Source organism: Lepisosteus oculatus, chromosome 12 (assembly GCF_040954835.1).
Source record: "Lepisosteus oculatus isolate fLepOcu1 chromosome 12, fLepOcu1.hap2, whole genome shotgun sequence".
In the NCBI taxonomy this organism is placed as follows: domain Eukaryota; kingdom Metazoa; phylum Chordata; class Actinopteri; order Semionotiformes; family Lepisosteidae; genus Lepisosteus; species Lepisosteus oculatus.
This window is the reverse complement of record NC_090707.1, coordinates 37,977,563-37,992,961: the sequence shown is the minus strand read 5'-3', so window position 1 is coordinate 37,992,961 and position 15,399 is coordinate 37,977,563. Positions and strand designations below refer to the sequence as shown.

The 15,399-nt window shown below is 53.1% G+C and overlaps 1 protein-coding gene across 1 annotated transcript; it reads left to right on the top strand.

Annotated features, from left to right (window-relative positions):
* Positions 1 to 902: 902 nt before the first annotated feature.
* desi1a (desumoylating isopeptidase 1a) lies at positions 903 to 7,100 on the top strand. Its single transcript, XM_006636825.3, has 6 exons — positions 903 to 1,348; positions 2,683 to 2,704; positions 3,109 to 3,178; positions 3,902 to 4,011; positions 4,590 to 4,712; positions 5,299 to 7,100. Exons 1-6 carry the CDS (start codon positions 1,258 to 1,260, stop codon positions 5,390 to 5,392), a joined length of 510 nt encoding a protein of 169 aa, XP_006636888.1. The 5' UTR covers positions 903 to 1,257; the 3' UTR covers positions 5,393 to 7,100.
* Positions 7,101 to 15,399: the final 8,299 nt, after the last annotated feature.

Here is a 15,399-nt window from a genome sequence, read left to right as displayed (position 1 = left end):
CATACAAGCTGGACACAAGCAGACGCAGTCAGCCAATGAGGGAAGAGCGTGCGTTTTGTGTGCACACAAGCAAGACGCAGTCAGCCAATGAGGGAAGAGCGTGCAACTGGAATTTGGTTTGGTAAGCCCATGCAATTAAAGACCTACAATACAAGTACACAACACAAAGCCAGTAATGGAGGGCACCCACCCAAAACCCAACACATCCTCACACACCACCCTCAACACGCACCAGTATTAAAATAAATAACGTCGAGAGACGGAATAACATGGATCCGTACAAAAAATTTCCAAATCAAAGTGCAGGATGAGCACCTCACGGGTCGGTCCTGTTTCAGTAGGGTCTTCAGGTGGGGGTTCCAGTCGAGGGACGGGCCTGTCTCGATGTGGACATGCACAAACCCCACATGCCGGCAATACAGTCCGGCCCTCTCCTAGCACCTGAGCTGGTCAGTGCGGAGGTCTGGGGATAAACCTTCAGGACACTATGAAAATCCTGGAGCATCGGGGGGGACCCAGGGGGCCGAAGTCCCTGGGGTCACACCCCAGAGCCCCGCCGCCCTGCTCCGGCAGAAACTGGAGTCTGTCCCTCGACATAACGGCGGCGGAGGGCCTCACACAGCTCTCGGGAGCCCGTCGTTCCCGGTGCAGGACAGGGGCCAGCTGGGATGCTGGCTCACAAAATCCGCATATGCGCCTAGCCAGCATTATTAATGGAAGCGTTCCACCTCTGCGGCTGCGATTTAAAACCCAGGATCGTACTGTGAACAGCAGGTTTCTAACCAGCCCCTGCGGGTGCGCACACAGGGGTGGTAAAGGCTGGGGGAGAGTCACTAAAACAGGCACACTTGACCTCTTTTTTTTTTTCACCAACCAATATTTTATTTTTTGGGTGAAAGATCGTTGCTCGGCGGGCCAGCTCAACACGGCTTCTGTTGCTCCCTAGTGACACACGCTGCTCAATCTCCATTAAATCAGCTGATCGCCACAACACCCGTGTCTGTGAGCGGGTTTGGCAGTGGGAAGAGTCATTTTTCACAGCAGAGGGCTGAACAAGCGACACAGCCGGCTCTGTGCTCCTCCAGCTGCTAGGTCTTGTGTAACTAATACCCGTTCCTGCAGTAGTTTTTTATTATTGCCGCTCGGCATTTTTTATAGATAGAGAGGAGATTTCTATCAACCTGCCACTACATGCACACATAGCAACGATACGTTTGTATATAAACGGAGTATTTATTCGCATCCATTCCTCTCGTCATGGAGCAACGCAACTCGACCTATCCTGTCAAACTGTACATTTACGACCTCTCCAAGGGGATGGCACGGCAGCTTAGTCCTATAATGCTGGGTAAGCACCCCGCGGGGAGTCGCGGCCCGGCCTTCCGTGAAGAAGGCGAGCCGGTGCGGCGTAGGACATCAGGACAGACCGAGGATTTCTTTAGAGCGGCAGGCCTACGGGCTTAAAGGTTGTTGTCCTAGTACTAATAACCGTCGGTTGCCGAAAATGAAAATTCTCCCTGTTGTGTGAAAAATGCGAATACATGATTGAGTGATGAAGCCATTTATCTTGTGTGTTACACGAAACATTCATAGTTAAACGACATTTCCTCGTATCTCTTCGGTAAAAAAACAAACTAGAGCACTATGTTTATACATCGACAGTGAATGGGACTTCAGGTGTCACTGAAACCTTTATACATAACATTTTTCAGCGACGTTTTTTTTTTTCTCGATATCTCAGACCGCAAACCCGCAGAAATAATTAAATTAGTGTTATTAATATACGGTCCCATTCGGTTTCCGGGCGAGACATACAGTACATACAGGCAGGTAAATTTATTGTCGCGTTTCCATTAAATCGGTTTAATGGAAACCGTGTGGAAGAAGGGTTTTGTCTATATATGCGATATCTATATGGAGCTTGTCTTACACATTTATTTTATTCGACAGGATTAAAAAAAAAAGAAAGTACCGTAGAGAAGGAGGTCAGTGTACAAGGAGGAAACATGAATTGGCAATTTCTGATATTACGCCCCCAGGATGTAGCTCAGCTGATCTTTTCCCAGAATAAAACACGAACGTCGCTATGATCCCTCTAAAACCTTCCTACACGACACCACGGTAAAAAATAGTGGTATTTTAAAACGTCCCTTACACCCTAACGCGTACCAAGGAAAATATATTTTAAAGGAATGGATTTCCTGTTGTTTCGTGTCGGGAGATTGCCATGTAGTCCTGTCATAATTGCCTACTGGGAGTCCCAGTTGATCCCAGTAAAATTTGGTTTACTGGTTTGGCAACTGGTCTCTAGGAATTGGGGAGGGAGTCTTGCTTGATATGAACTTGTACTGTTGACCAGTCCAAAGTGAAGGGATGGTGCTGTACTGAACTGCTCTCCATGTTGTTGGTGGTGGTTGTTTTTAACTGGGTGGAATGTACAGTACCGGTCTTGACCGCCTGAAACGGTCAAGCGGTCAGTGGAGACTGACTAACTTGACAAGCGGTCAGCAGGGACCAGCTGAGCCATGTCATCTAGGCTTGTGCAGAGGCCTGTCAGGGCTCAGGATGGGCTTCGGAGCTTCCACAAGGCTTATCGGGAACAACTGGCTTTCTGGTCATGGTGGTGGGGGGTAGCTACGGTATATGGAAACGTACTTATATACCATTTTTATTATTTTGCAGGCAAACAGCTAGACGGCATTTGGTAAGTACAAGAACAGGTACAAACTTCTTTCCATCCCCCTGGGTCAGGGGGGTGCCTGACTCCTGACCGCAGGGGGCGCTGTCCTGGGAGGAGTTAACAGGTCTTAGACACAACAAGCCCACCTCTGAGCGGGGGGCGCCGTGTCGAAAAAAATTCAAAACTCCCCCCTGGAAAAAAATGCCATCCAGTTTAACGTGCCGAGTACGGGAGAAGGAGCTCAGATCACTCTGGATCGGGAATGAGGCAGGGCGCCTCATCCCCTCCCTGTCAGCTCCTCTCCTCCTTTGCCTGTTGTGTTTGTTTGTTCCACGCCTCCACAACCCTCTGTGTAAAGAAGCCCCCCCCTCCCCCCCACGAGGCCTGTCTGGGCCCGGGCCCTGACTGTGTGCTGTCTTGTGTCGCAGGCACACCTCCATCGTGGTCTACGGGGATGAGTTCTTCTTTGGGGGAGAGGGGATCTCCAGCTGCCCTCCGGTAAGACGCCGTCTAAAAGACGCCCCCCTCGGCCCTAGATCTGCGGCGCACCCCCTCCTGCTCCTGGAAGCCCCTTCTGCATTTTCATTCCAGACGAGCTCTTAAGCGATCAAGTCGACCCTAGGTTGACCTGTAGCTGGTGGTGGAAGGATTTTAAAATCGAGTTTTGTATTTTTTTGGTCGCATCCACCCGATTCTGGAATCGCTAGTCCTGCTTGTTTTGCGTTTCGCCACGCAGCTCCAAAAAACCCTGCAGCCGCATACGGGGAGGGGAGCGAGTCTGGGGGGGTGAAGGAGGAAGCGTTGTGTGTGCAGCTCTCCTGCAGCAGAGTATTGTTGGAACCAAGGCCCGAAAGCAGCTTGAAATGGTCTACTCAGGCCAGATTAAACCCAATAAAGGGATCGACTGACCTCAGCAGTTAAGAGCTCAGTAAGAACTTATAACAGGAGAGTAAGGGGTTCCCTGGGACTCAAGATGAGACCCCACTCCCTCTTCACCCTGTATCTCAGTACTCCTGCACCCTATACTCTATACCCCAGCTCCCTCCCTGCACACTGTACTCGGATCTCTATTCCCTGGGCTTCACAATAACCTGCTACAACCAGAGCCGTTACACACTTACCTTCCCGTTCTGAGGACCTCCCCTCCAGAGTGAGATTTTTCCATCCAGGGCAGGGGGCGGGCCTTCCTGACGCAAGGGGGTGTGGCTTGTGTGATTTCAGGGCGGGACCATGCTGGGCCCTCCCAACACGGTGGTGGACCTGGGCAACACAGAGGTGACTGAGGAGATCTTCATGGAGTACCTCTCCTCTCTTGGAGAGTCCACCTACAGGTCAGGAGGGGCACTGCAAGGGGGCTGGGGGTTATGAACAGGGGGGGCTGGTTAGGCCTCTCTGCCTGTGTATCAGTCACTGGGAGTGTCATCTCCGATGTGTCAGCTGATGTTCTCTGTCTGACTTAACTTTTGTAGCCCCAGATGGGAAATTTGCTCGGTGGGCAGATATAAGACGGAACACGATCCACAATCCATTTAACATAAACATAGACAAGACCCCACTCACAAATGAGAGACGTGTGTATGACGAGGAAAAAAAGAATGTGTGTGTGTATATATAAAGTAAAATGTATAGTCGGTTGTCCAGATGAAGTAGGCTTAATAGCCAGGGGAAGAAAAGGGATAACTCCATTCTATGGCACTTGAATGTGGGATTTGTGGTTGAAGTGGACACTCAGATGGGAGCTCAGATTCACTGTGCAAGAGGAAGTGATTATATTGGCACTGTTCGGTTGATGTCGATGTCTGGCAGCTGTGGCACCAATAATCCTGCAGGCTGACTTCACTGCCTGTCTCCATCTCCCTCTCTCCCTCCCCATATTTCGGGGCGCTAACTGATGTCCCTGTGCCTGCAGGGGGGATCGTTACCGGCTGTTTGAGCACAACTGCAACACCTTCAGTAACGAGGTGGGTCAGTTCCTGACGGGGAGGAAGATCCCGGCCTACATCACTGACCTGCCCTCCGAGGTCCTGTCCACGTGAGTGTCTCCCCAGCCTCGTCAGCCAATTAACTCGCCGGTGGAATAATTGCGGGGGAGAGAGAGAGAGAGCTGTTCGCCACCGCTCCCTCGCTCTATAAACCCCGAACCCTCTCTGATCCGCCAGCTCTCGGGAGAGGACATAAATACTCCCAGCAGGCGTGTAAAGAGCTGTGAAACTTGTCACGTCCTCTGTGACGTAGACAGTGATGGAGCTCAGCTCTTGTCTTCACATAATAAGAATGTAAGAGGCCATTTGACCCATCCAGGCCGTTTTGTTGTTAGAAGTTAATCGATCCAGAGAATCTCGTCCAGCTCTTTCGCGTAAGAAGCCAGGGTATCGGCTTCAACAACACGGCTGGGTGGCTTGCTCCACACCCCCACCACGCTCTGTGTAAAGAGGTGCCTTCGCTTCGCGGTCCGAAGTGCACTTCCACGGGTCAGGAGAGAACTGCCTGAGGCAGTGACGGCGCCGTAACGGTACAGTTACCGGGGTCTTACCCACCCCGTCTCCGCGCGCGCCCCCGGGTTCGAGCCGGCGGGTCTTTGGGCTGACGTAGCGGTGACCGCGCTGTCTGTGTTGCAGGCCCTTCGGACAGGCGCTGAGGCCCATCCTGGACTCCATCCACATCCAGCCCCCCGGAGGGAACATCATCAACGGACACCAGGGGCAGAGCTAGAGAGCGCCGGACCCCACGCGCCGGGGAGACTGTCGGGGGGGGGGGGTGGGGGGGCAGCCAGCCCTGATCCCAGCGAGCCGCGAGGAGCTCCCAGGGTCCCATTCCGAAATCCGGGCCCCCAGGGGAAGCAGCAGGCTCTCCGATCTTAGGAATAACTGGACCAATCAAGGAGGCTGCTGAGGCCCCGGTGATGTATAAGATCTGATATTGTACATCAGTCCAGGATCTGAAAGGTCTTATATTCTGTACCCGTCCACGATGTATAAGATTCTAGATCTATAAGATCTTGTATTTTAATTCTGTCCAAGACCTGAAGGATCTTATACTGTATACCTATCCAAGGTCTATAAGATCTTGTATTTTAATTCTGTCCAAGACCTGTAGGATCTTGTATCGTGTATCTATCCCGGATCTACAAGCCCCGGAGGTCTGTGGCTCCCCAGGACCAGGGCTGGCATTAAGTCTTTAAAGGGTTCGGGGAAGGGTGGGAGTCTGGGGGACGTGGGGGTGTGGGGGGCGTTTTTAGGGTTGTATTTTTGAAGCTGTGTCATTGCCTTGTCAACGTTTCATTGTAATACAAAAAAAAACTGACGGGAGAGACGGACGAAGACGAGAGGAAGTGGGGGGGGGACCCGCCTAAGGGTCATGCCCGGGTCAGAGGTCAGGTCTCAGAACGGGTGGTCGGTGCTGGATCTCCAGAGGCGCTCCGAAGACGTCCAGGGGCTGTGGGTGTGAGGTGCTTCCCACTGGTGACCAACAGGAAATCAGACACGCCCTTCGTTAGTCAACCCATTGATTAGTTGATTGATTGATTGACCATTGACTTCAAACCTTTCTGGGTTGAAACCGTGGGAACAGACGAGGACTTTGTGGTCTTGATTTTTTTTTGTAAACAGTATTTATTAATGATCTATTTAATATACTGTACGTTCTTTCTTCTCTGTAAATGCCCGGCCGCGTCGCGCAGAGGGGGGGCTGTGTTGGAGCCCGTTCGAAGGAATCGCAGGCCGAGCTGCTCGTGAGAGACCGCCCTCGGTGAGCCGAGGTGTGCAGGTGCATGATGGTCCTGAGACCGTGAGCGCGATCCTAGATGAGAGGAGGCCCCTGGGCCCACCTGGGTCGTGTGTGTGTGTGTGTGTGTGGCGGTCATCGTCGTGGATACCAGGGATTCGGACAGGTGGGAGCAGGCGGGCCAGGTGATTTAACCCCGGCAGTGGGGATGGGCCGGAGACGGGGCTCGCCAGCGCCACCGTGGGGGTGAAAGAAGACCCGGTTCTGGCCAGGGTCCGGCCCCAGAGGGCTGTGAGGCCCCAGCCGTGTCGGGGGAGGAAGCGCGACCCTCCTGCGGCCCCCCCGAGATTCGGCGAGCAGGAATCCCGGAACGGGCCGGACGCAGGGGGGCGGCCAGGTGCACTGACACTAGAACCCATCGCGCTGCCATATTTCATATCTGTATATCTTTGTGTTTGGGGACTGGTCTAGCTTTATTTGTGACATTGTTTTGACTTAATTCTTTGTCATGTTCCCTTCTTATTATATTATATTGTTGTTGTTATTATTACTATCGAGCAATTTGTATGCTTTCGAACAGTATGTGCAGCAAAGCCATGAATCCAGCTGAACCTGTCTGACCTGTGACCTGTGACCTGTGACCTGTGCTGCAGGGCTCAGCGGCTGCTCACCGTTCTACATTAAAGCTGAAACTCTCTCTCCTGCGTCCCTGTGTCTTATTTTTATCCCCCCTCCTCTCACGGGCACAACCCGCAAGAGTCGGCTGTTTTGTGTTTGGACCGGAGGATCAAATTTTTGAGCTGGAAATGGGAACCTGTAGCCTCTCCCCCCTCTCCCCCCTCTCCAGGCACGAACTCAGAACCAGGACCCTGAGCTGCTGTCGCTCTGCTCACTGGAAGAAAGGAGAAGAGGGATTCTTGATGACTGGAGTCGTACTCCACCAGGTGGCACCAGAGGCCCATCTCATTTCTGCACTTCATTCAGGACAAATCAGGGCTTCTCAACCTGTGTTGGTCCTGCAGTCTGCCTCATTTCAGGATCTTGCTACAGATGGCTTGTTAATTATTTAGCTGATAATTAGAAAAATCAATAGTTCAATTATCTATAAGTGCACTGGTTGCATTAAAGCCAGTGACACACATTGATTAAAGCCAGCGATTGACCTGGTCGTTGCTCTGTGCGTTTTCTCTTACCTTCTGTCTGCCTCTCTCCTCTACTCCTTGACTCTTTGCAGTCTTAGTCCTGGAGGGGTCAGTGTGTCTGCAGCAGGGCTGTCCAGTCCTGGTCCTGGAGGGCCGGTCAGTGTGTCTGCAGCAGGGCTGTCCAGTCCTGGTCCTGGAGGGGTCAGTGTGTCTGCAGCAGGGCTGTCCAGTCCCGGTCCTGGAGGGTCAGTCAGTGTGTCTGCAGCAGGGCTGTCCAGTCCTGGTCCTGGAGGGTCGGTCAGTGTGTCTGCAGCAGGGCTGTCCAGTCCTGGTCCTGGAGGGGTCAGTCAGTGTGTCTGCAGCAGGGCTGTCCAGTCCTGGTCCTGGAGGGGTCAGTCAGTGTGTCTGCAGCAGGGCTGTCCAGTCCTGGTCCTGGAGGGGTCAGTGTGTCTGCAGCAGGGCTGTCCAGTCCTGGTCCTGGAGGGGTCAGTGTGTCTGCAGCAGGGCTGTCCAGTCCCGGTCCTGGAGGGTCGGTCAGTGTGTCTGCAGCAGGGCTGTCCAGTCCTGGTCCTGGAGGGGTCAGTGTGTCTGCAGCAGGGCTGTCCAGTCCTGGTCCTGGAGGGCCAGTCAGTGTCTGCAGCAGGGCTGTCCAGTCCTGGTCTTTGAGGGGTCAGTGTGTCTGCAGCAGGGCTGTCCAGTCCTGGTCCTGGAGGGTCAGTCAGTGTGTCTGCAGCAGGGCTGTCCAGTCCTGGTCCTGGAGGGTCAGTCAGTGTGTCTGCAGCAGGGCTGTCCAGTCCTGGTCCTGGAGGGGTCAGGTAGTGTGTCTGCAGCAGGGCTGTCCAGTCCTGGTCCTGGAGGGGTCAGTGTGTCTGCAGCAGGGCTGTCCAGTCCTGGTCCTGGAGGGGTCAGGTAGTGTGTCTGCAGCAGGGCTGTCCAGTCCCGGTCCTGGAGGGGTCAGTGTGTCTGCAGCAGGGCTGTCCAGTCCCGGTCCTGGAGGGGTCAATCAGTGTGTCTGCAGCAGGGCCGTCCAGTCCTGGTCCTGGAGGGGTCAGTGTTAGGAGCAGATTTGGACTGAAGACCTGCATGACCAGGCCTGGCCACCCCCTTGAGCTTTAGGAGGTGTGATCTAGGGTTTCGGGGGGGGTGCACCCCGCAGAACGTGTGGTTAGAGGGGCAAGTTCTGGACAGAGAGAGAGAGTGAGGCGCTGCAGGGCGGGTTGAAATCTGTCGCCGGCAGGAAGCAGGTCCCCCTGATCTTCATTGTGAGCCGCGGCTGCCCTCAGCCGACACCCCACAATTATCCCCCCGTTAATTACGATGATCAGGCGCTCGGCAGGCAGGAGCCATGCCTCTGATGCCACCAAGCACAGGGGCACAGGGGCACAGGGGCACAGGGGCTCTCGCGCTCTTGGTGGAGCAGAGCCTGCTGGGTATCGGTACCGGTAGCCGGTAGGCGGGACACGGGCCAGCGACTGAGGCGCACGCCTCCGCGCCCCTGTGCCACCCTGTTCCTGAACACCGCTGAACACCGAGCCCTCACCTGAGAGGACCTGAATAACCTCAGAGAAACACGTCTCACAGGGAGCGAAAATAACGGTGTGATGATTATTATTAGGGGGGCGATTTTCACCTTGCGGGGATTAATCTTCTTGACATGTTCCTCCTCAGACGTCTCGGGCGGCACACTGTGTGAGCCGTTTCCTCCTCTATAATTAATCTGAAGTATGGCAGGCCCCCCCCCCCACCAACAGCGATAGTGTTAATTGCTACTGGCTTCCTAGTTTCGATGGCAGGCGAGACTCTGTTGCTCTCAGGTTCAGAAGCAGTTTCAGGAAGGGAGAGGGAATGAAAGGGGTATTCAGAACAGGGATCAGTGGGTTTAGGCTTAAGAACACCGACACAGCCCAGTCACAGGCTCTAGACTCTTCTAGTCCCTGTGGAGTCCAGCACACTGACACAGCCCAGTCACAGGGCTCTAGACTCTTCTAGTCCCTGTGGAGTCCAGCACACTGACACAGCCCAGTCACAGGCTCTAGACTCTTCTAGTCCCTGTGGAGTCCAGCACACTGACACAGCCCAGTCACAGGCTCTAGACTCTTCTAGTCCCTGTGGAGTCCAGCACACTGACACAGCCCAGTCACAGGGCTCTAGACTCCTCTAGTCCCTGTGGAGTCCAGCACACTGACACAGCCCAGTCACAGGGCTCTAGACTCCTCTAGTCCCTGTGGAGTCCAGCACACTGACACAGCCCAGTCACAGGGCTCTAGACTCCTCTAGTCCCTGTGGAGTCCAGCACACTGACACAGCCCAGTCACAGGGCTCTAGACTCCTCTAGTCCCTGTGGAGTCCAGCACACTGACACAGCCCAGTCACAGGGCTCTAGACTCCTCTAGTCCCTGTGGAGTCCAGCACACTGACACAGCCCAGTCACAGGGCTCTAGACTCCTCTAGTCCCTGTGGAGTCCAGCACACTGACACAGCCCAGTCACAGGGCTCTAGACTCTTCTAGTCCCTGTGGAGTCCAGCACACTGACACAGCCCAGTCACAGGGCTCTAGACTCCTCTAGTCCCTGTGGAGTCCAGCACACTGACACAGCCCAGTCACAGGGCTCTAGACTCCTCTAGTCCCTGTGGAGTCCAGCACACTGACACAGCCCAGTCACAGGGCTCTAGACTCCTCTAGTCCCTGTGGAGTCCAGGACACTGACACAGCCCAGTCACAGGCTCTAGACTCTTCTAGTCCCTGTGGAGTCCAGCACACTGACACAGCCCAGTCACAGGGCTCTAGACTCTTCTGGTCCCTGTGGAGTCCAGTACACTGACACAGCCCAGTCACAGGGCTCTAGACTCTTCTAGTCCCTGTGGAGTCCAGCACACTGACACAGCCCAGTCACAGGCTCTAGACTCTTCTAGTCCCTGTGGAGTCCAGCACACTGACACACAGCCCAGTCACAGGCTCTAGACTCTTCTAGTCCCTGTGGAGTCTAGCACACTGACACAGCCCAGTCACAGGGCTCTAGACTCTTCTAGTCCCTGTGGAGTCCAGCACACTGACACAGCCCAGTCACAGGGCTCTAGACTCTTCTAGTCCCTGTGGAGTCCAGCACACTGACACAGCCCAGTCACAGGGCTCTGGACTCTTCTAGTCCCTGTGGAGTCCAGCACACTGACACAGCCCAGTCACAGGGCTCTAGACTCTTCTAGTCCCTGTGGAGTCCAGCACACTGACACAGCCCAGTCACAGGGCTCTAGACTCTTCTAGTCCCTGTGGAGTCCAGCACACTGACACAGCCTAGTCACAGGCTCTAGACTCTTCTAGTCCCTGTGGAGTCCAGCACACTGACACACAGCCCAGTCACAGGGCTCTAGACTCTTCTAGTCCCTGTGGAGTCCAGCACACCGACACAGCCCAGTCACAGGGCTCTAGACTCTTCTAGTCCCTGTGGAGTCCAGCACACCGACACAGCCCAGTCACAGGGCTCTAGACTCTTCTAGTCCCTGTGGAGTCCAGCACACTGACACAGCCCAGTCACAGGGCTCTAGACTCTTCTAGTCCCTGTGGAGTCCAGCACACTGACACAGCCCAGTCACAGGCTCTAGACTCTTCTAGTCCCTGTGGAGTCCAGTACACTGACACAGCCCAGTCACAGGCTCTAGACTCTTCTAGTCCCTGTGGAGTCCAGCACACTGACACAGCCCAGTCACAGGGCTCTAGACTCTTCTAGTCCCTGTGGAGTCCAGCACACTGACACAGCCCAGTCACAGGCTCTAGACTCTTCTAGTCCCTGTGGAGTCCAGCACACTGACACAGCCCAGTCAATTTCAATTTAAATGAATATAAAAATGATTTCTAAATAATTTCTGTAGGGTTAGAAATCTGTTTGGCAACACGCTGCTGAACAGCATGATTTTCAGTTTCCATTATGACCTACAAATAAAATCATTGTCATTGCACAGGGTCTGTCATCGGGGTATCTGACATGGCCTGCAGTGTATTTTTATCCGTTGCGCTCAGAGCATTTTGAAGTGGCCTGGTGAAATTAATAGAGTCCAGCCCACAATTATTCCACTGTGCTGAAGCACGGACGGACGGAGGGGGGAGTCAGTATCTTGCCAGGAGTTAATGCGTTCATTTTTTAAAACAAAACCAACGGCAGCTCTGAAGAATTCAAGACCAGCGCTTCGTGTGTTCATCTCCCACAGTGTCGCACTAAAAGCGCGGGCGGGGGGGGGGGGGGTGGATAACGGTTTCCTAACGGCGCGGTCTCGCGGGGTGGCCGTTAGGAATTGATGCCGTTTTGAATTCGGCTCGACGGGCTCAGGCCGCGCGGCGCCCCGGCGCTGGCGGAGCTTCACGTCGTAACCGAGTTCCGTCCTGACAGCCCGCCCTGGGAGACCGAGAGAGAGAGAGAGGGAGAGGCGGCCGGCCAGTTCCTCACACACAAACACAGCACATCCGCATGACATTACACGGGGCTTGAAAAACTCCAATTCGTTTTTTTTTAGTTAGAAGTCAGCAGACGGACACGCTCCTGTGGCGAGTGCGTCTGACGCGCTCTCCCTCCTCACGGCTCGGAGACAAAAACCTGCACAGACCAAAACATGAAAATGTCATGTCGATTTTTTTGTGGGGTGGGGGGAGTGGTTGGTCATTGAAAAAAATAAGGGGATATAATTTTATTTTGATCGTTTTGAAGAGTACCAGTGGCCAGTCGGTAGTACAGATTAGTAGTTTACCACATTAGGCGTGTTTCTGTAAAAGCGCCAATACAGCTGCAGGTCGATAGAAAGACTAAAGTTTCACAGCTCGAGAAAAATATTTTCCTACATCTCTCCGTTTCTCATCCCTCTCTTCTCTCCTTTCTCTCTCTCTCTCCCCTGCTCAGATTAGGCACCGTTATTACAAACTGGCGCTGGCTGGCGTGTGGAGACGATTTAACTCCTGCGCAGCAAAAATGACGCACTTTAATTTCTACTGTTAACCATGTTGATGCCTTCTAGTTTCTTTAAAAAAATAATAAATTCTCAAAACGTGTGCTGTCAATTACAGAGCAATAACGACAATATAAAGCTATCTGATCACGGACAGCCGCCAGACTATATGCCGCAGGTAGACTGGAAATATACATTGAATAACAAACAGTATACCACACCTCGACGAGCAAGGAGAATTCTTTAGATATACTGGTCGTGGTTTTAATCGTGCAATACAGTAATGACACATATGAGGACATCAAGCCATAATAATAAAATACTGAACACGGATAACTGCTATGAAAAGCAACATTTATCCTTGTCAAGGGACCGCAGCAGAGAGAGGGAGCGCGGTGCTGTTTTCCCGGCTGTTGCAGACAGAGAGATGAATGTAGGTCAAAAATTCAACAGGATAACTTGAGGGCTTTTTTTCCCCCTGCCTGAAAGTCGGTGTTAAACCAGGCAAAGGAGAGGGGCGCAAACTCCGGCACAGCCAGAAACGAATCTAGGGCAGTTCCGAGCGGAGGCAAAGTGACCCTCACTCGGGAAGAGGAGACACAACAGCGCTTTCAATTGAGTGTGCGGTAGGGCTGCGCCGGAGATAAGAGTCTCCTCATTAAAAGTCTGCTGAACGTTTTGAGAGCAGGAATAATAGCGAAAGTGACACCGAGATTAAGTCTCAGGGCTGCATACAGAATCAGCCAGCCGGCGTCAGGTGGAGCCGGAGCCGGAGTTATTAATAACCGGGTGTTTCAGCAGGTTCGGCCGGCTGTTCAGCTGGTCCAGTTCAGCAGACTGGAAACCTGCGGACACGCTGGGACTGGGGACCCCCCCGTCCTGAACTGACGTCCCGCATGTTAAACTGTAGTTTAATAACGAAGTTACAAGAGCGGTTTACGAGAAAGAGAGTCGCATGAGCCATCTAAAGAACAATATGAGCACGGTCACAGGTTTTTATGCTCTTCAAAGGTCCACCTCTAAGTTATTTACAGCAATAGTTTAGGACCCCCAAAACCAAAACAGTAAAATCTCAATAACAAATATGGTAAATTTAGGGTGGGTTTGCCTTCACTTCACAATTGAACGATCGATTTTTATATGCAGTCTGTGTGAAAATTGTGTATTTATAAATCTGTGGACCAGTGGCTGTGTGAACGTCTGATGTCTGTGGTATCTGATATCTATCCACACCTGTGCATATTGGAGGTACAGCAGTGTGTCTGTGCACGTGTTTACGTTATCTGTGCTCGCACCTGTTTGTGTATGTGTGCAAAAGTGTGTGTCTGTATCTAAGTAACAGCATGTGTGTGAGCGCCTGTGTACCCAGAGATGTTTGTTTCTGCCTCTCAATGTGTTTGCATGTGTGTGCACCAGAGAATGTTTGTATGTACACTGGCGTGTGTGAACCCGCATGCTTACATACACACCAGCGTGTATCTGTATGTCCGTCAACATCACAGCGTGCATGATTGTCTGTGTGTGTGTGCAAACGTCATGCCTGAGGATCGGTGTAATAAACAAAAGTTATAAACATTACTGCCAGATGCTACTGTATGTGCACGTACCCAGAAAGCAAATGACTCTTTTGTGAAGCACTTCTTTGAAATCCAACAACACCTGCTCCTACCCAGCATGGCGTGTTCCAATCAGGACACAAGGAGACAGGAGATACTCCAGAGTATAGCAGGAAGTACACGTGTGTGCCCAAGTGCACGAGTCTGTGAGAACTGTACTGTTGATGCTGGTGTCATCAGTCTTTCTCTCATAGTAAACACTGCTGGTAGGATCATCTGGAATCTGACAGCTCAATTTGTTACAGCAGTGGGATTTTCACTCTGTCAGCAATCTTTGCCCACAGCTCGCTTCATCAGTACCCTGAAAACCCACAGCCTCCAAGAAATCTCCCGCCTTCCCCTTCGGTGAGCCTGCTCTTCCCTCTCTCGTTAACTTTCATTGTCCTGTTGCTCCGTTATTCCCTTCTGCTCATTTGGACCCCAGCTGGGGAAGTACAACCCTGGACTGACCGGTGCTGCGTCCAGCCTGATCTCTCCCAGTCTGTCCTACTGCAGGGGTTTGTGAACTCTCAATGACCCCACTGACCTCGACGCCCAGCATCGCCTCAACCGTGACCCAGTAACGGGCGCAAAGGCCTCTGATGGAGTACCAGTGAAATGCCGGTATTTTGCAGTACAGGCTGTCTGAGACTGTGACCCCGTACTGACCCTTCCTCCCCCAGTGCCTACACTGCAGTGCCCAGTTTGGACAGCTGGGCGACGTGCCTGTGTGTTAGTGCAGAGTCCGTATACTGCTGTGTCCATTCAAACTCCGTGAATGACCTTGCGCTGCAGTGCCTGTCGGGTCAGTCAGCTGATAACAGACTTACAGGAGCCAAGGGAAAGAGTGTCCATGTTACCTGCGAGTGTGGAGCTTTTGGCGATGGGGTTATACACTTGCAGAGCGCTGCGCTGGCTCTGTGGCTCAGGATCTGCGCCTGTGGCTGGAAGGTTGCTGGTTCAAATCCCACGGCCGGCAGAGGAATCCTACTCCGTTGGGCCCCTGAGCAAGGTTCTTAACTGCACCAGGGGTGACCCCCAGCTTCTCTCCCTGTCTGTGTGCCTGTGTCTCATGGAGAGCAAGCTGGGGTCTGCGAAAAGACAAATTCCTCATGCAAGAAGTTGTACAGGGCCAATAAAGTGATCTGATCTCTTACCTTGGGAGCCGATGACCGGGGTACAGTTCTCCACCGGACCTGCCCACTCTCACTGGTGTCAGCGGTGGGATGGTGGGTTGTAGGCTGGTCGGGTGAGCTGCAGCAGGGGACGCAGGCCCTTGGGTCCGGAACGGTTTGCGACAAGGTCATGCGCTCGTCACGGACGCTGG

Excerpts from the sequence above, each read along its gene's own strand:
- desi1a (XM_006636825.3), top strand. The coding sequence starts at position 1,258 with ATGGAGCAACGCAACTCGACCTATCCTGTCAAACTGTACATTTACGAC. Across the intron at positions 1,349-2,682 it reads GCTTAGTCCTATAATGCTGG|GCAAACAGCTAGACGGCATT; the intron begins GTAAGCACCCCG and ends ATTATTTTGCAG. Across the intron at positions 2,705-3,108 it reads AAACAGCTAGACGGCATTTG|GCACACCTCCATCGTGGTCT; the intron begins GTAAGTACAAGA and ends CTTGTGTCGCAG.